Source organism: Mustela putorius, unplaced genomic scaffold, assembly GCF_011764305.1.
Source record: "Mustela putorius furo isolate JIRA1106 unplaced genomic scaffold, ASM1176430v1.1 tig00000831_pilon_pilon_pilon, whole genome shotgun sequence".
NCBI classification, from domain to species: domain Eukaryota; kingdom Metazoa; phylum Chordata; class Mammalia; order Carnivora; family Mustelidae; genus Mustela; species Mustela putorius.
In genome coordinates this window covers 4,587,373-4,607,329 of record NW_025421490.1, presented here as the reverse complement: position 1 = coordinate 4,607,329, position 19,957 = coordinate 4,587,373, and the positions used below count along the sequence as shown (strand labels likewise).

Here is a 19,957-nt window from a genome sequence, read left to right as displayed (position 1 = left end):
AGCACTTTATAGGCCTGGTATAGTAAAACTAAAATTTTCTGTCTCCTTGCTGCTTCTTCTTCTTCTTTAATGTTTCTGATTTATTTCTTGGCTTAGAAAAAAAAATAATAATTGTAAAGCTTTGCCTTTCTCTTAATTCTACCAAATTCTCAACGTTTATCTATCAGAGGTCTTTACTGCGGCGCACAGCAAGCTAAAGAAAAAAAGGATGACTTGAACCTGTGGTGTGTTATTCCTCTCTATTAATGAGCAATATGATGGGCTATGAAATTCCCCGTTTGGTATTCTGAAGACCAGTTCATTGTCAAAGACCCGATCTATCTCTTCTTGGGCATTTTGGGGTTCAACGTTAAAAACATTTTAGATGATATAATAATTTTACATTTAAACAGGTACATAGTAGCATGAAAGTTTTGATACTTAATAATAAAACAAGACCTGTGAATTCACCAAGGTAAGGTAAGCACAATTGCTATTGATTGATATTGTCTTTCTGGATCCTGTTTGGTGTTGCATGTCAAGGGTCATCCCAGATCCTGTTTGGTGTTGCACGTCAAGGGTCGTCAACAAACCCCAGGTGACCTAGATTTTCTTCTATATCCTTTTCACATCGTATGGATTTGTGTTTCATATATTTAGGCCTATGATTCATTTTGAATTAATTTTTGTGAAAGATGTGAAGGCCATGTCTAGATTCTTCTTCTTCTTCTTTATTTTTTATTTTTTAAAAATTTTACATGTGGGTGGATCTTACTATTCTCTTACCATTGACTACAAAATCTGTTCTTACTCCATTGAGTTGCTTTTGGGCCTTTGTCAAAGATCACTTGACAATGTTCTCATGGATTTATTTCTAGACCCTCTATTTTGTTCTCCAGATCCATTTGTCTATTCTTCCACCAGTGCCATACTGACTCGATTACTATAGCGTGAAGGTAAGTCTCCAAGCTGGATAGCCTCAATTATCCCACTTTGTTCTTCAGTATTGTGCTGGTTATGCTGGGAATTTTGCCTTTCCATATGAACTTTAATTACCCACTTTTGCTGCAATCCACAAAATAACTTGCTGGGATTTGTTTGCAACAAATTCAATATTTATCTGTCTGAGAAAGTTCTTTTTTTTCTTTTCACTTTTGAAGGATAATTATTCTGGATATACGATTCTAGGTTGCTAATTTTTTCTTTCAACACTTTATCATCAACACTTTAAACATTTCAAGTTACTCTCATCTTGCCCACATGATTTCTGAAAAGTTCAATGTAATACTTACCCTTCCTCTTCTACAAATAAGGTTCCCCACTCTTTAGCTTATTTCAAGATCTCCTCTTTGTCTTTGATTTTTGGCAGCTTGTATATAATGTACCAAGATATGGATCTGTTTTCCTCCTCGATCCTATAAGCTTCCTGGATTATGGTTTGGTGTTTGTTGTTACTTTTGGAAAGTTCTCAGCCATTATTCATTTTTTTTTTTGCCATTATTCTTTTTAATTAAAAAAATTCCCATATAATCAAGATACAGCATTCTATTAGTTTCAACCATTATTACTTAGAGTTTTTCTTCTGCTCCATTCTCTCCTTCTCCTTCTGGTATTCTTACTGAATATATGATGCAACTTTTTATATTCTCCTACTCTTCTAGGATCATCTGTTTCTTTCTTTCTTTCTTTTTTTTTTAAAGATTTAATTAATTAATTAATTTGACAGAGAGATCACAAGTAGGCAGAGAGGCAGACAGAGAGAGAGGGGGAAGCAGGCTCCCCACTAAGCAGAGAGCCCTATGTGGGGCTTGATCCCCAGACCCTGGGATCATGACCTGAGCTGAAGGCAGAGGCTTAACCCACTGAGCCACCCAGGAGCCCCAGATCATCTGTTTCTTTTTCTCATTCTCTTTTTGTTTTTCAGCTTGAGAAGTCTCTAGTGACCTATCTTCAAGCCCAGTGATTCTTTCCTCAACCATGTCTAATCTACTAATGGGTCCATCAGAGATGTACTTCATTTCTGTTTCAAGTGTTTTCAATTTCTAGCATTTCCTTTTTAAAACAATTATTTATTTATTTGAAAGAGAGCATGAGTGGGGGTGGGCGGGTAGAGGAAGATGGAGAAGCAGGCCCCCTGCTCAGAATGCTGACACAGGGCTCAATCCCAGGACCCTAGGATCATGACCTGAGCTGAGTGTAGATACTTAATCAACTGAGCCATCCAGGTGCCCCTCTAGTATTTCCTTTGGATTCTTTCTTAGAGCTCCCATCTCTCTGCATACATTGCCCATCTGTTTTTGTATTAAGGCCCACTTTTTTACATTAAAGCCCTTCCATGTTAATCACAGTTATTTTAAAATCCCAGTCTCATAATTCTCAAACTGAGTCTGGGTCTGATGTCTCTTCAAACTTTATTCTTTTTGTCTTTTAACATTCCTTGTCTTTTGTTTTTCTTTTTTCTTTTGGCCAGAAGTCAGACATTAGGTTTAGGATAAAAAGACCTGAGGTAGAGAGGCCTTTAGCATGAGCTTTTGTGTTTATCTGCTTAGGAGTCCTGTAGTCTGTGGTGCTATTTCCTATAGTGGTGGTGTCAGTGGCTAAAATTTCCTCTTGTGTCCTTGTTTTTGTATTTCCTGATGTCTTTCAGTTTTCCTAGAGACCCTCCCTTTTAGATAAAGGCTGTGGTTTACAAGTCTTTCCATTGTAGTTCCCTATTATTATACACAGTCCTGCTGATGTGGTGGTAAGGTGTGGGAGATGGAAAGCATCCTATAATCCTATGATTGTGTATCATTCTTTCAGTGTCCCTGGACTGAGACCTCCACCAGGATCTCAGGTATTTTTGTTGTTGTTGTTGTTTGTGTTTCTTCATTTTTTTTTCCTGCCCCTTAGGTGGGACAGGAAGACTAGAAGTGGCTGGAATTGGGTATGTCCTTTTCCCCACATCATTTCGGCTCTGACTAAACTGTTTTCCTCAAGAGCAGGCCTTTGTTAAGGAGACTAGAATGCTCTGGACATATTTCAAAATAGCTAGTTTTCCCCTCTGCCTGCTAGAACCAGAAAGGAAACATTCTCTGACCTTCACTCAGAACCTGGTGGGAAGGAAAAACTGGTATAAGTGGGAAGCATCCTCCTAAGACTGGGTCCTCAGGGGACTTTTATCTTGATGCTCAGACCCCCACAATTAGTCACTTGATTTTTAGGTTTTCATACTATTTGCTAGTTCCAGTGGCCATTTGTGTTCTAGGTATGCTCTGGTTCTCTGTATTTCCCTTTCTCTCCAGTTTTCAGGGCAGGGATTTGTTCCGGATCTCAATTTTCTGATGAATCCAAGGAGAATTGTTGATTTTCACATTGTTCTGCTTTATTCTTGCTCTGAGACAACATCCACACTCTTAACATGTTGGACTAGAAACCACCCACTACCTTCTTTTGTACAGCTGTGAGCTGAAAACAATTTTTCACATTTTTTAAATGGTTGAAAAGAATAAAAAGAGAATATTATTTCACGACTAGTAAAAATTACATGAATATCAAGTGTTAGGACCCATCATTGTTTTATTAGAATACAGCCATGCTCACTTATGCACCTGCTGCTTCTGGGCACTTTCATGCTGCACAGGCAAACTGAATGGTTTGACAGAGACCTTGAGGTCACAGTGCCTGAAACATTTATTATCTGGCTCTTTACAGAGGAGAAAAAAAATCTAATTCCTGCTCCCTATCACTTAATTTTTTCTTTCCTTTCCTTTTTTTTTTTTTTTTTAAAGATGTTTTATTCAAACTGCAATGTCACCTTTGGAGTGTCCCTCCTTTTTAAAAAAAGATTTTATTTATTTATTTGACAGAGAGAGCGAGAGAGCACAAGTGGGCCAGGGGATGGGGGGGCAGTAGAGGGAGAGGGAGACACAGACCAGGAGCCTGATGTGGAGCTCCATCCCAGGACCCTGGCATCATGACCTGATCTAAAGACAGATGTTCAACCATCTGAGCCACCCAGGTGCCCCTTAATATTTCTTTATATATTTTTTAAATCTCTTTTTCTCCCTGTGCTACATTCTTGGTAATTTACTTTCCAGTTTTTTATAACCTCATTAGCCGTATCTAATCTGCTGCTTTAGCCATCATTCCCTCCCCCCTTTTCTTCCACAATTTTATTTAAAAGTTTTAACATTGTATTTTATCCTTTCTCTAATCGATGTGGCAGGTTTTGATCAACTCTTACTAAGCTTTGAGTAATTTCTGTGATACCGTCTTTTATTTCTTTACACATTTCATGTATGTTTATTCTATATTCTGTACCTGATAATTCCGTTTGAATCCCTTGACATTTAAATCTGAGGTCTCTGCTTCTGCTCCTGGTGTTGGATCGTTTCCTTACGTATTTGATGATCTTTGATTGTGATCTCAGATTTGGTAGATCAAGTCTGTGGTCCTATTTAAGGACCTGTCCAGAGAGGATTTTGCTCTGCTGGAAGCCAGGGGATGATTAGCACCTGGAGCACTAGAGCCTTCTTCCAATTTTTCTGGCTTAATCTGAGAATCTGAGGTTCAGTGCTCCAATTTTTCTCTTTTGACCCATGATGTTGAGACATCTTTCCCTCCATTCCAGCATCAGTATTGGCAACTAAATTGGTGACTGTCTTTAGGCACACTTCGCTTTCCCATGTGCATGCTCCTCCATTTTTTTTTTCCTCTGCTCAGTTTTCTTTTTTATTCTCCTAGCCAATTAGGAATTTCCTGTAGTCTCAACAATTTTTTTTTTTTTTTTATGCAATCTCAATGTTTTATAACAGGAGGGTTTCCTGGCTATCTAATCTGCCATATTGGTAGGGCGGAAGTCCTATCCAGTTCTTTGTTCTACCCTTATGATTAATTTTGGCCCCCACTTGTTAGTTTATCTACTTCCTAAGACAAGGTAAAGGAGTTATTTCCATACTTTCTACCTTCACCTTTCCTTAGTGACAGCCCTGTGTCTGCCCATGTCTTCAGCACTTATTTTATCCCCTTAACAGCCACCCAAGCTCAGAGTCAATAAAGATGGTATCTTCTCTTCGACCAGAGAAACACCCATTCTTTGGTTTCCTGCCAAGGACAGAATTTAGCTGTGGCTCTTTTCAAGCATCTTAGCTCTCCTGCTTCCTCCCATTTCTAAACACACACAACATCTATTCTCAGCCCTAACCTACTTAAACACAATCTCTTTGTTGACATGGTTCAATTTTTATTCACTGTTGTCATTATTTCAGTTCCTTCCTGTGGAACCACAATGTTCTTTCTTGCTCTTTGGGTCTCCACAGAATACGGCTTAAAGCTAAGTGCTTTTCTTCCTCAGTTTACATCATGGCGCATAGCTTGTTCTGTCACTTTTAGGTTGGTTAGTTACTTCTGTCCTTGTCGCCATCAGTTATGAATAGCTTTAGATGAACTAGATGAGGTATAGGAAAATACTCTGTAAACTATAAAGCTCTGTACAACACTGAGGATGATTCAGGCATAAGACATACAATATAGTTTAGGTGTTAGCTGAGGCAAATGTCCTGACTTTGGTTATTTGAAAAAACTGTCTTAAGTCCTTCTGAAGCTGAAAAGTGGAGAAAGGGAAGAGAGGTCTGAGTCTTTCAAGGGGGAAATAAGACATCCTATCTAGAAACAGGCACCTCTGAAACGTGGTGTGGAAGAGTAGAAGAAATTATAGTGCTCGTGGACAATCTGGATGAGGAAATCTCAGAAGCTATGTGAATTCAAAATGATGAATTAACCATGACAGCCAGCCTATGGTTCCAGGGCTAAAACTTGGACGAGGCAGGTTTCCGTTGTGCATGCCCGAGTGGGGCAACTAAACCTTACGGACATAGCAGAAAGAGCCTTGGACTAGGATGCTGGAGACTTTTTTTTTTCCCCTGATGAAAAACAATAAATTGCTGTACTGTCACATGATGAAACCAGTTCCTTCTTAGGAGGTTGCCTTGCAGCTCAAATTCTGTGATGTGATCATCATTACCGGTTGACATGGTTTTGTCTTGAGTCAAAACACTAGGGCTTGATTAATGGTTGGCTTTGTTATTCTTAATTCCCTGGGTTCTAATTCCCATTCCTGTGGTCCTGGCTTGTATGTAGAGTCCCTGAAGGTGATGAAGGAAAGAGAAGACACAACCTCTCTTTCCCCTCACAACTACTGCCACCTATTCCGTGATGTGGTCCATACCGAAGTCGCAAAATCTCCCAACAGAAGCACGAATGTCGTTCCTGAGGCACATTTCTGAGAACGTGAGACTTTGTCCCTTCTGTTTCCCATAGCACTTCTCAGACACTTTAGCATCAGGAACTCCAGAACTTTTTAGATAGTGCTCTTCACACACATGAAAAGCATAATCGTAATTTTTAGTGTTAGAAAATACTTTAGAATATTTTAATAAATTGCTCTGTTCGTCTTTCCGCCTTCAAGTCGTAGATTTAAGGGCACCGTGGAAAGTCTTCTCTGTGTATTCTACAGATCATCTCAATCTGCTGCTACAAAGGTTATTATTATTTTTTTTTAACTTCTGATTGACTCCTGGCTGATTCATTCTCAAAAGCCTGTATGAGAATTCTCACTAAATGTCCCATTGCATGACCTACCATTTACACTTATTGTTTCCCTTCTCGATTCGGGGTTGTTGTCCTGGTTTAGATGGAGGCTCCCCAGTTTCTAGGAGATGAATCCACTGGTTTATTCACATTTGAGTCATGCTTACCCGGGCAATGGACTGTAAGCACTCCCACATCTGGATGCAGAGGTCCAGGGCTGGAAATTGCGCCCACACCATCCTGGATCAGAATCTCCCATTTCTGTAAAGCTCTCCAGTAGTAAGGCTACATCCTCTTTCCATTTCTGTTTCTGCCTCTATATCATCTGTCCTTCCAAGTCTTTCAAATATGGCTTCAGAAAGAAAAATTCCTTATTCAAGATCTGGGCTTCAGTATTTACTTCCAGCTAAAACTTGCTTCTTGCCCCAACTAGACTGTAAGCTTCCTCTTGCTGATAGAACCTGTGCCTTCTTCTGTTTGGACTCCAGAAACTACAACAGTGCCTGGCATATAGTAATTGCAGAATCCTTCAGTGACTCAATGAGTTAATGATTTCTCTTAATGGATCCTGAATGAGTGAGTTCAATGAGCTTCTCTATTATTTCCTATCTCTTAATATTCCTGAGACTGACTTCAAACTGTCTCAAGTACAACCCATCTCTACAACAATATTTGGGGTTGCCTGGCTGGCTCAGTCGATTGAGCATCTGACTCTTGATTTCAGCTCAGGTCTTCATCTCAGGTTTGTGAGTTCAAGCCCCACGAAGTACCTCTCCTCACTGAGTTGACATTTTAGAAGTAGAGAAACAACAGATATATTAGCTAGTGATGCATGCTTCAAGAAAACATAGAGCCCTCGTATAAAGCACTTAAAAATGGTACCTGGCATTTCAATAGCCAAAAGGTAGAAACCATGCAAACGTCCATTAGCTGATGAATGGATAAACAAAATGTGGTCTATCCACACCATGGAGCACGAGTAAAGCATTAAAAAAAGAATGAAGTACTGACGCATGCTGGGCCGGGGATGAACCTTGAGGACATTATGCTAAATGAAAGAAGGCAAATACCAAAGGGCATTTATTCTATGATTCCATTTGCAGGAAATATCCAGAATAGGCCAATCCATATTGAAAGAAAGCAGATTAACATTCCTGGGTACGGGGGGTGGTTTGTTGGGTGCAAGTGTATTGGGTTTGGTAATGGGTATGCGTTTCCTTTTGGGATGATGAAATTGTTCTGGAACTAGATAGTGGTGGTCATCGCACAAGACTGTAAATGTACTGAATGTCACTAATGGTAAATTTCATGTTATGGGTATTTTGCCACATAAAAAAGAAATAGTGCTTGGCAAAATATAAGCATTCAATAAATTCAAAAAGAAAATAACCTAGGGGTGGGCTGGGTGGCTCTATGGCTCTACCTTTGGCTCAGGTCATGATCTCAGGGTCCTGGGGTTGAGTCCTACGTCAGGCTCCCTGCTCAGAGAGGAGCCTGCTTCTTCCTCTGCCCCTCTCCCTGCTTGTGCTCTCTGTCTCTCAAATAAATACATAAAATCTTTTATTTAAAAATTACTTGGGTGAAATCAATTATTAAATACATTTTTAATCACTGGGACACTACACAGGCTTTGAAGACCGTGAACATGGTCTGTAAGTGCAAACATGGAAAGATGTCCAAATCTACAGTGAGAAAGAAAAAGAGCTGCGGAGGAGTCTACATGGTACAATTTATGTTAAAATACACATGCACACACATGAGTCCTATGCCTGGAAAAAACTGGACTGGAAGTAGATGCATAGGGAAGATGAGGATAGTGGTTTCCTTCGGGGTGAATAGGTTGGAGGGGCAGGGATGGTTTTGTTTCCGTACTTTATACCCTTGCGTATTGATTGATGGCTTGCGCGTGTACGTACCATATATAATATGCTGGAATTTTAGAGGATGAGCTCAGGGTGAAGAGGGCACGATGGCCATCCAAAGATCCCAGCCTGCTCAGAGGTGGCATTTCCCGGAACATGGAATCCAGGACAAGAGTGGTTAATTACCCATCGTGAGAATTAAAATGTCTTGGCTTCGTAACTCGTTATGAAAAATAAAACTGGACTTGCCACGGAGAGTAAAAATCCTTCTGTATCTGAAAGTGGTTTTTGCTGCTGATCAGAGACGTGGTGACTTCTTCCATTTCCCCAAGGGCCGGGCACACCGCAGGTGCTTGGCAAATGTCCGGGCACTGTTCCTCAAGTCCCACATACAGGTGTGTTCTCAGGCTTTGAGGCCACCTTTCTCCATGCTGAAGCACGTCTTTAAGAATGAAGTTAATGCAGGAACGTAAGATACCATTAAGAAAAGCCGTTTACAAGTCTGAACTCTTAAAAAAAATCATTTTATTGATCCTTTACCATACAAAATTTATTCAAATTACACCCATCTGAAGTGATAAGATCACAGCTAGAGAACAGGTTACCCTGTAACAAATCTATTTACAAAATCCATCATAAAAGCTTTTTTTTTTTTACATTATATTACATATTTTCTTTTTTTTTTTTTAAACTAGCATACAACACAAAGCTAAACCGATTAGTAGTTTGCCTACTCCCAATTTTGGGAGAAATACTTCCTCTTGACAAAAATCACGTACCCCGTAGGAAAAGAAATTCCCACAATCTGACAATTGCCACTCGACTCACTCTGCAAGCCATGTTCCTTCAAATCCCTCCTCTCACACGCAGGCTGTCATGCACGCATCTGAGTTCTTATTTTCTTTTTTTCCTGAAAGCTAAAGCTTTAAATACTGCAGTTTTATTTACAGATCTACACTTAAACAACAAAAACGGAAACAAGAACCACAACAACAACAACAACAACAACAAAAAAAACCCAGAAACAAAATAGAACAACTCTTAAAAAATTACAAACCCGCTAGAAAATATTCTGGCAGTGTTTACAAATTAATTGCTGTTTTTTTCTCTTTTTTTTTTGTACAAAATCGCTAGATAATGAAAGTGTGAGGAGACTACGTATCAACTTAAATAAAACAATCGCTATGCACAGATCTGTACACGTGAACACACACCTAATACTGTTTGACAGCTCATGTGTTGCCCTTTGTACACTTTTTCTTTTGTAAGGCTCACGCAGTCATAATTCGCACACGTGTAACTTTCAGCCATTTCATGTGTGAGCGTTAATAGCAGCAACTCAATGGTACCAGAAAAACCTGCATACTTAGTACTCAAAGTAACACAAATACTGTAGCACTAACCCACTTTGGGTGCCAGAATCTATGTCGGAAAGGAAAAATGGGCGATGCGAACAGAACACAGCATGGACGGCTAATTCACGGACACCAAGCTCAGCCCACTAACTGGAAAAAATCTTATGCGTGAAGGAACTCTTAAGACTTATTAGTATTCCTTTCATCTTCAAAACAATAAATACGGCATTATTACATTACGGAAAGGCGAAACGAGAAAGTCAACAAAACACACAACAACCTAGCCAGGTGAGAGCTCAGTCTTTAGACTTTGGAAACAAGTCAGCTTCGTGCAGCTGGCGAAGAGAATCGTTACAGAGCTGGAAGCAGAGGCAGCTAACCAGATGAGATACATATGGGAACTGGGGAAAAGCTTGGCATAAATGGTTTCCCATACAGGAAAAAACCCCACAGTGCATTTCCAGTAGGCACTTGACACAAAGCTCCCCCTCCCTCCCCCACCCCAAAGCTTCATCACAGACCACACTGCTGTTTGTACCAAAGCCAGTGTGTGTGAGGGAGGAGGCTGGGGACGGAGGCCGAAGAAGAAAAAGGAGGATAATGTGCACCTTTGTTTTTCTTCCCAAACACACACCCACGCATACCCACACAAATAGTTTAAAGTGCTGGTGTCCTTCGTTTTGACCCCACCACCACTTTGCATATTGTGGAAATCTACCTTGAGTAAACTGGCTGGGGCTTTCGTGGTCTTTTGTTTGGTTGTTTGTTTTGTTTTGTTTTTGTTTCGTTTTGTGTTTTTCCTAAGGGATTATTTTCGATTCCGTTAAACACACGAATTGAGTGCTACAGTGTCAGGCACATAGCATTTCAATTTAACTGTTTTCGTTTTGAGGTGTTTTTTTTTTTTCACCTGACTCCCTCGTTTCCGTGGTCTTCAGGATCCAAGCAATGGACCTGAGGTTCCATGCCATGTGCCCAGCGGGAGAAGGGTGCCTCCCCAGGGCCGATGGGAAAGCCATTCTTGGACCTAACTGGTAGGATTTGCAGCTGACACGAAGCCTCCAACTGGGGGACACCGTTCCTGAAGAGTAAAGTAGGAGACGCCCTGGCTTCTATCGCTTCTCCTTCCGCGTATTGACTTCCCTTGGTCCAACTGACTCCTTCGTAGAGGAAGGGGAATGGGTTCTGGGCCAGGACGATCGCAGCCCCCGATGCAGTGGGAGTGCCCTGTTCTCACCAGCTTTTAAGTAAATGCCACTGACACAGTGGGGATATCTTTGTCCCCAGAGGCCTCTCCATCTGACCCCATCCTGAGAAGTGGTCTCCCTGAGTGCAGAGTAAGAGAGCCCTTGCCCCAGTCACAGGGCCGGGAAGCCCAAGGACGGAGGGATCCACACCTGCTGCTCCTTGGGACTGCTATGTCATCTGACCTGGTTCTCCTCTCAAACAGGCCACCCGTGTCCGCGAGGGAGCCCCAGGACCAGCTGGCTCTGAGCTCCCGTCCTGGGAAAGGAAGCAAGGTGGGGTGACACTTCTTGCAGAGGCTGTTAAACCTTAGATCACACACGTATAGATGCTCTGATCAGTAGAGGTCCTCTACGTCTCTGCTTAAATAATGTGAATTAGCAAAAACCGTTTCAAAGTAAACAATTAAATTGAAATGGTGCTGGGTGCCACAGGAATGCTTAAATGGCAGCTAAAAAAAAAAAAATTTAAAAAGAATAAAAATAAAAAGGCGAAAACAATCCACAGAAAACTCCTAAGTAAGCATTTGCTACAAATCAACTTTAAACTAACAAATACGTTGGGGGTAGGGGAATGGGAGTGGTTAATGGAGACAGGAAAATCCACAACAGCTTCCGAGTGGCAGAACTCTACTGTTCTTCTGTATCTGCAACAAATATCAGAAAAGAGGTTCTTCGTCTGAAAGGCTGTGCAGGTTCTCTTGACCTCCTACAGGACACAAGGTCCATAGCTTACACTGAATTATGACAGTAATTTAAATATTCCTAAGAAGAGCTGAAGAAATCCATTTCATACTTTGCATGACTTCAAGTTTACAGTTCCTGCCGTTCTGTTCCATATTAGCAGACCCCAAAGACATGCAATCCGCGGAGAAGGCACGGCTTGAAATGCTATTAAGGAAGATTGCTGTTCTTGAGTGGGCCAGGTGGCCAGACCCCATTCCACAGCGCATCCGTCAGGCACAGCAAGCCAATCCGGGAGGGAGGGAAGAAAAATACGGGTGAGAGACACCTGATTGCACATTTTCTCAATTGCTGACTCATCCAGGAGATTTTTGGAGCCTGGAGCAAAGCAGGGCTTTCCCAAGGGAGCCCGCAACTGTGCGTTTAGACAAAAAAAAACAAAAACAAAAACAAAAAACCCAAAAAAAAAAAAAAAAAAAAAAAGGCAATCCCCCCCCCTTTTAAATTCATTAAAATGTCAGCTTTGTTCTGAAGTTTGTAGTTTACTTCATGATACTATCTCGGAGGAAGAAGTTAGGAAGGGGCAACACTGCATGACAGATGTTCTGGTTCCATAATAAAAAAATATTGGTTTATAAGGGGAGGTCACACAAAGCATAATCAACTACACATGAAGTCTTCCACAAGCGGGAGCTTCTCCAAATCATAAGCATCAAAGAGATCGCTAATGCCTTCTTCCTCCCCGAGGCTTAGGAGATAGTCTTCTTGGAGCAGGGGAGGCAGTAAGTTCACAAATGGTCCTTCTAGGTTGGAAGGAATTTGGTCCTCAGTCTGCTGTAAGAGGTTGGCTGGGGAGGCCAAAGGAGAAAGATTGGCCATAGAAATCGAACAATCGCTATGTCCTGAGTTGGTTGAAGCCAAGTCTGAAGGGGGGGAAAAAAAAATTGGAGGAAACCGAAAAATAAGTTAGGAGACAAATCACACCAACTTGTTGGAAGACTATGCATGGGGCTGTTATTAAAGCCAGGACCTTCTGGAAGGACAATCAGATACCACTGTGGTCCAGCCCACCTCATGCACCGTGACTGACAACTTTTCTCTGTTCTGGTCTAACTCACTCAACTTTTGGGATGCCTACGGTTAGCAAACAAGAATACAAATCGTTTCAAAGATTAGAGGCTAACAAGTTCAAACACTTCTCTCGGCTATCAGCTGGTCAATATTTAAAGGAAAACAAAACAAAACAAAACATACATGCTGAAAAGCTGGCTTCCTCGTAGGGATTCAATGGATTTTCACTTAGTCTTTTTTTTAACAAATAACCTCTTTAAAGATACTTCTTAAAAATGCACGTAATAAGACATCACCACTTTGAATGTCTGTGGCAAAAAAAGGTGATCTTTCGTTTTACCATCTGAGCTGCCGTGGCAATCACAGTGCTCAGTGTTACAAATCAGACCCGAGTCACTTAAATCGCTCCAATTCTTGCGGCTATATTGGGAGACAGTAACGGGAAAGGCTGAAGACATAACCCCAGTCTGAAAGTGGAAAACGGGGGAGAACTTAAGATACTCCCGGGGTCTTCCTCCCGTAGCCTGTCCCCATCACCCCAGGGGTGGGATTGAGGAGAGGAGCGGAAATCAAGTTCAACTTCTTTGACAAAAGGCTCTTGGCTCCAAACTCTTTCCTTTTTGCTAACATGATCTCAGAGGCATCAGGCGAAGGTGTGTGGCCAAGTGTAACTGATGATTCATTCAGACAGCTCACAGCTTTACTCGGCACCCCAGCGGGCTTTCCAAAACACTGTAAGGGAAGCGATTTCTGCCCATAGCGAAAGCCTGAGGGACTCCGTCTGTGGGCGGAGGAGTCATTGGCTCAAGACCATGATTTGATTCTGTAACTACTCAGACTGCCTTTGAAAAGAAAAAAAAAAGTTACCTTAATAGCGCTAAATAGCAGAAGTTTTTGGTTCTTGCCTAGGCATGTGGTTCCGGCACCGGATCCTTCCGGTCACCTTCATTAATATACTTTCCAAATGACAAAAGTGGAATTTTTACCTTTGGAAGGGGGTTTCGGGATATTCCCATTGTGGTCTTGGTTGTTTGTTTTCATTGGACTGTGTGTTTCTGTCTCTTCTGGACACAAATAAACCTCAATGGGCCCTTGGGTACTTGCCAAATGTATTTGTAGGCTCTATCGACAGAACAAGTGAGAAAAGTTCAAACTGAGACATGAGAGCTATAGTAATTTTCATCCAGAAATGGGAAGTGAGGGTACTTTTCATTGTTCATTTTGCTTCTTCCCCGGTGGCCTCTTCCCCCCTCTCCCCCCATCAGGTGATGACTGTCATCCTCTAGAGGAGGGGCCAACAAATTGCAGCCCGAGGGCCCAATCCAGTCCATCAGCTGGCTTTGTAAATAAAGTTTTATTGGCAGAGAATCATGCCCTTTCCCACTGTTTCCGGATTGCCTCTGGCTGTTTTTGTTTTTTGTTTTTTCTCTTGGGCTCCAATGGCAAAGTTGTGCAATTGAGTAGAACCAACAGAGTTATGGCTCACAAAGCCAAAAATATTTACTCTCTGGCCCTTTAAAGATAAAGTTTGGGGACCCCTGCCCAAGAGGAGGTGAACTGTGTTCTTCAAATATATTCCTTCTATGCAAACTATGAAAAGATCCTTCAAGTATTTCAAAGGCGGTATTTCCATATTGCTATCCCTTTACGGCAGGGCATTTTTATGTGAACTTTAATAACCACTGGATGAAGAGTATTAAGTGCTAGGAGCAGTGTTTAATAAGAGGATGCAGCACACTAACTACTAAAATTCTCCTTCATCTGGGTCATAGTTCTATTATTATCATTTAGGTGAGAACTCTACCCTAGATGGGAGCTTGTGACGCTCACTCTCTTTTTATTTTCTATGCATTTTCTTTCTGCTACATTTCTTTATCTTATAGTTAGGGTCCAGGCGTATATTAGCAAAGATTATCAGAGACTAATGACAAAAATATGCTCCCTACTTTCTTATAGTATTCTTGTCTACCCATTCAGCCAAAGTCACATGTGATTTCTTAAAAGTAAACATGTTTTAAAAGATAAATTCTTAAAATGTGCTAAGATAAGTTAGGGAGATACTTTTTTTTTTTAATTAAAGTTAGGGAGATACCTTAAAACATTTATGTCTCTATTCCTGGTGGGGAACAAATCCAAGGCAATCAACATGAAATTCCCCAATGGTTGAAATCAGTCAGAACCTCCAGATACCAAATGTTGAGAAAGAAAAAGTACTAGAGGGACAGGGCACCATACCCTGCGTTCAAGGCCCCACGATGTTAATATTAGACTTTTGAGACACTCGATATGTACTGAGCAGTTGAAATATTTTTGAAATTCCAGTTAGGTAAAAGGGATGGGAAAGAACTATCGAGTGTCAGGAGAATGCATACTTTGACCACATGTCAATGATTCTTTAACTTCGGGCACTCCAAAAAGATCTCTGCAGATGGACAAAGACGTTATCTCCTTACCTCTATTGGCTCAGGCACTTCAAGTCTTGTTTCTGGAGGGGCTTTGACAACTATAACAGTTTGGTCTTTAAGGCCACTAATTTTTCGAATATCTTGATATGTAACGTAAGCTAACGTAGTGAGTGTTAAGGAATGTAACCATTTAGAAGACTGACAGAACAGATGCATGGAAAAATTTTCAAGTATTTTATGACTCGTAAGAATATACTGGTCTCTCTGTCTCGATCTTTAGACACACGGGATCTCTCGCAAACCTTTTCTGATACTCAAAACAACAAGACAAATCCATAGCGTTCTCCTACTCATTTCTAAAAGCCCATGGTGATGGAGAATGTTAAACATGGAAACAGAATAGTTAAATTATCAGAAGAAAACCCAGACCCAGTTTGGTGGGGATTTCCTAGCCGGGTTCCTCTGGAGCACGGACATTCAGTGAACTTTGGTGAAGTGTTCTGTCACTCAAGTTGAAAGATGGCAGATCCCAATTTATAGGAAAAAAAAAAAATTAAGCTCTCTTTGCCCATATAATTTTTGGAACTCTGGTAACTTCTGTCTGCTGCTCGACTGTTAGCAAACGTCAGTAGCCATGCACATGAACACATGAGTAGCCAACAGATAAAGAGGTGGAAGAACTCAGAAGACGGTCAGGCAGACAGCTTGTTTTCTTAAGGGCACTTGGGCTAGTTGTGATTGCATACTTCCTATTGATAAGAAAGTCATCATTTCTGTTAGAAAAAAGTTATCCTTTCTACAATATCACTATCACTATTTCAGTGTTCACAAGGAGGGAAAGCAGCTTCTAAATGCTCTGCAACCTGAATTAATTTGAGAAACACTGTTGCAGGAAACGAGAGTGAAAGAGTATTTCCCTACCCTTGGTCATGACTTCTGGGCGCTGAACAATTCTTTTAAGTGTCCTGGTGGCTGAGCCTAAGAGGATATCATGAAAGGCTATGGTACTTAACTACATGATAAAGAGTATTCATGCAAGCTTGCCTGGAGAGACGAGTTTTTACTTGGCACTAAAGGAGTTCACATAGCTCTCTTATAAGAGTCACATAGCTCTCTTCTATAAGGGACACGGAGTGACATAAATAACGTACAATGTCTTTAGCCTGTTGTGTTTTTTATGTTAGCACACAAAAAATGCCTAGGATAAAACAGCAAATCACATGACTCAATGAAGGCCTTTCTGCAGGTAATATAATATTAGAAAATTGAGTCTGTGATCTAACAAATTTCATACAGAAATAGGGTTTAGAGAGTTAGAAGGAAATGCTTCTCTTAGAACAGTGGCTTTTAATTAGAAATTGAAGGAAGCTAGGAGCCTACTGTGCAGAAAAAAAGCACATTCACCCCAAATCTATATGTATTTCTAGGGACATCTATCACAGATTGTCTTCCTTAAGTCTTAATGGTTGAGACGACAGCAAATTTAGCACTGAGCTTGACAGGACAGCTCAGGCAAGAGTCTGGGTCTTAGGTCACCATGTACCTCGTCAAGGAAGCCAACTGTTGTCTTCATGAGACTTGATAGTTCTGAGTTTTCACTGAGAACATGGAAAAACTGATAACCAGGTACCTACCCCACAAGTCCACTGTCAAAAAGCTACGTGACAAGTACTTATTAAAATAAAAACTCATCTACAAGTTACTCAACATCCTGCAGGAAGGAAAATTTCAACACATTTGTGAACAAGCTGTACCACATTCGGAACCGAATGGCGAATTGAAATAAATTGTGCAAACACGTTTTCTAATCTTACAAACTTAAAAGTACTTCCACTGTGGCTCCGTCCTGAATTTGCTTTTTTGGGTTAGCAGCTCCCCGCAAGGAAGCTTTCAGTGTCTGCAACAAAGGCCCCAGAGGAAGCTGATGTTGTCAACGAGGTTGTAAGCTGCACATTCCAGAGAGCTGCCAATCACATGTAACCACCCTGTCTTGTCCTCCACGGGGCTCCCAGCTAAAGGGTGAATGAAACAGCTCAACTAGATCTATTCTTGTTTCTTCCCTCATAAGCCCACTCTGGCTGCCACTGGGGGTTCAAATCACCACACCTCTTCTCTACCTCACTAATTATCAGTGGGCAAGATCAATCCTGTGGTCGACAGAAAATGAGTAATCGCGGTTTCAAAAAACAGCCTCAACTGAACAATAAATGTCCCCCTACCCTCCAAGGGAAAGCCTCTCAGACATAAAAGGTAATGTGGAACAATCAGAAGGGGGGGGACACAACTTAAGAGGTGAGGTTTCTTAAAATACGGGCTTCATCTTCTACGCGTAACTGGGAATACTGCAAAAACTTCTTGTCAACGCGACGAAGTCATCTTTCTCCCTTTTTGTGGGGAGTGAGATGCTGAGAGCGAGTTTTCCTGTGACGGCCAACAGATTGTCAGCCAGTTGACAAGAACTGGCTTTTAAAACGATTTCTAAGGACCAATGTCTGTAAATGGATGGATAGACCGAGACGCCTCAGGCATCGAGGGTGGGAGGGCGTGTGATTCAGAAATCAGTTTCTGGTGTTGAGCATCAGCATTAACACACGGGTAGAGGCTACAGAATGATTTTTCTAGGCTCTTCGTTCCTTCAGCTATAGCTCAGACAGATTCAACAAATTCCTATTGCTCCAATATCTGATGAAAAGAAAATAGAATGTGAGAACCCCAACAGTGACAGTGAACGCCCACCAGAAATCTGGGGAGGCAGAGAGGGAGCTGCTGGTTGTTGTCATTAATGTTAACGCTGACACCTTATCTATCTTAGAACAGTGCCGCCCGGCGCGCTGTGTGTATCCGTATGTCCCCAACCACACGTGAAGAACACGCGTTAACCAGAGTAAAATTCTACCTGTGCAGAAGAGTCAGCCTGTCAACACTGGCTGTGTTCTAGAAGGCACTAACCCCCAAGGAACAGGTGCACAAAGGATATCTTTGGTTCTCTGAGTCTTCGGTTAGCAGTTGGAGGTCCAGGGTGCAGCTTTGGATCAGTTCATCTAATTTCTTCTCTTCCTGGCTGAGCTCAGTCACTTCCTTGGACAGGCCTTGACACTGGGCCAGCATGCCCCCATCTTCAGACAGACTGCAGCCCCTGGGAACCCAAACACAGACTCTTCGTAACTGCTCAGGGGCCAAGGGGGAGAGCGTGCGGGGGAGGGGCAGCGAGAAATGGTCCTTTTTTTTTTTTTTTTTTTAAAAATAAAGATTTTATTTATTTATTTGACAGAGAGAGATCACAAGTAGGTAGCTCGATCCCAGGACCCTGAGCCAAAGGCGGAGGCTTTAACCCACTGAGCCACCCAGGCACCCCGCCCTAGAAATGTCCTTTTGAGTAAGATGTGCCCCCTTGACACAGGAGGACACACTTATTAGCCGAGTGTTAACATCAGAACATTTATACTTTTGTATTTACTTTTTGTCCACACAGTCTTTCACCTCTCACACTACAGAAATTAAGTGGAGGGCAAGAAAACCCAATAAACCGCCAACACTGTAATTCCCAGGTTTCTGTCCTCCAGGAGGCCGTTTTTTTCGGAAGGCTCAACTTCAAAGGGCAAAAGGAGGAGCCCCTGCCTGCCACATGCCTCCCGGGAGGAAAGAGAAACAACGGGTGGAGAAAAAGGATAAAGAGATATTGAGAGAGAGAAAAATGTGAAAGAAGAGAGGACTGGTTCAAACTCAACAGAATATCATTCGGGAAGCACAAAAGACCTAGGTAGTTCCTGCGGGTCTTCTAGCAACCACGGAAAGGGAAAAGGAGGTGAAGGGAACAGATGTGTGCACTGTACACTGAACAAAGACCACTACCCAACAGGTGTCTCTAAACCACAGGCCAAAATGGGTCACTTGAATTGTCACAAAATTCCTTAAAAGGACAAAACGTTCCCTGCACTCAAATCATGTTTGAGGGAGTCTTTTCTCAAAGCCAGCCTATAACAGATTTGTTCCTTCCCTCAATGCCTTCATCGTTCCTCCTAAAATACCGGCCACATGAGTGCTCCGTCCGCAATTCACAAACGAGACTAACCATACGCTGAGTCACACGTGTCGGTGGACAGGGGACATGTGTTATCATCCCTGTGCTCCAGGAGGGACTGAGGCCTCTAAGTCTTGCCTCTATTTTTACACAGAAAGCGAGCTGACCCGCCGTTAGAGCCACGGATGAGGATACGTGGCCATGGGACAGCTACACGGCCGTGTTCATACTGAGCTGTGGTTCATTTCCAAACCCCTGTTAGAGACGAGCCGCAGACACGGGCCAGCATCCTTCAGATGACACACGTGAGCACACGCGGCCTCCTGGGTGCAGAGGAACAGCACCTTCATGGAGTGGGCAGGGACCCCCTTGCCTGAGGCCAACCCAATGTCTCCGACTGCATCTAAAGGGCAAAGAGCCCTTGGACTTCGGCTGGGGGCTCAGGGGCAGCGGGGAGGAGCCTGCGGAAGCAGCGCGGGTGTGAACGTGGCGCCCGGGCCCGGGGCCGTGGCTCGTACTCACATCCACTGCACGTTGTTCTTCGACTTCTTCTTGATGAGGTGGATGCCTTCTAGCACGTTGGTGATGTCGTAGATTCTTCTCTTCTGCACCTTCAGCACCTCCGCCGCCTTGTTTAAATCCAAGACCCCGTCGGGGGACTGGCTCAGCAGCTGAATGAACTTCTTGGTGAGCAGACCAAGGGATGTGTCATACCGTGTTTTTTCTGAGGGAGATTTTGGAGCTTAAAGAAAAACAAAAGCCGAGC

At 42.2% G+C, this 19,957-nt stretch overlaps 1 protein-coding gene across 3 annotated transcripts in view; it reads right to left on the bottom strand.

The window, feature by feature from the left end:
* Positions 1–8,914: 8,914 nt before the first annotated feature.
* Positions 8,915–19,957, bottom strand: part of E2F3 (E2F transcription factor 3) — a 76,486-nt gene continuing 65,443 nt past the window's right edge. For 2 of the 3 annotated variants that reach the window (XM_045085084.1, XM_004761266.3), the window contains exons 3-7: positions 19,714–19,915; positions 18,148–18,306; positions 15,219–15,333; positions 13,752–13,887; positions 8,915–12,617 (exon numbers count right to left, since the gene is read on the bottom strand). In XM_045085084.1, the coding sequence (XP_044941019.1) occupies positions 12,355–12,617; positions 13,752–13,887; positions 15,219–15,333; positions 18,148–18,306; positions 19,714–19,915 (875 nt within the window). In that variant the 3' untranslated portion in view covers positions 8,915–12,354. Of the gene's footprint in view, positions 12,618–13,751; positions 13,888–15,218; positions 15,334–18,147; positions 18,307–19,713; positions 19,934–19,957 lie in introns of all 3 variants that reach the window. The other variant, XM_045085083.1, reaches the window with a different exon arrangement.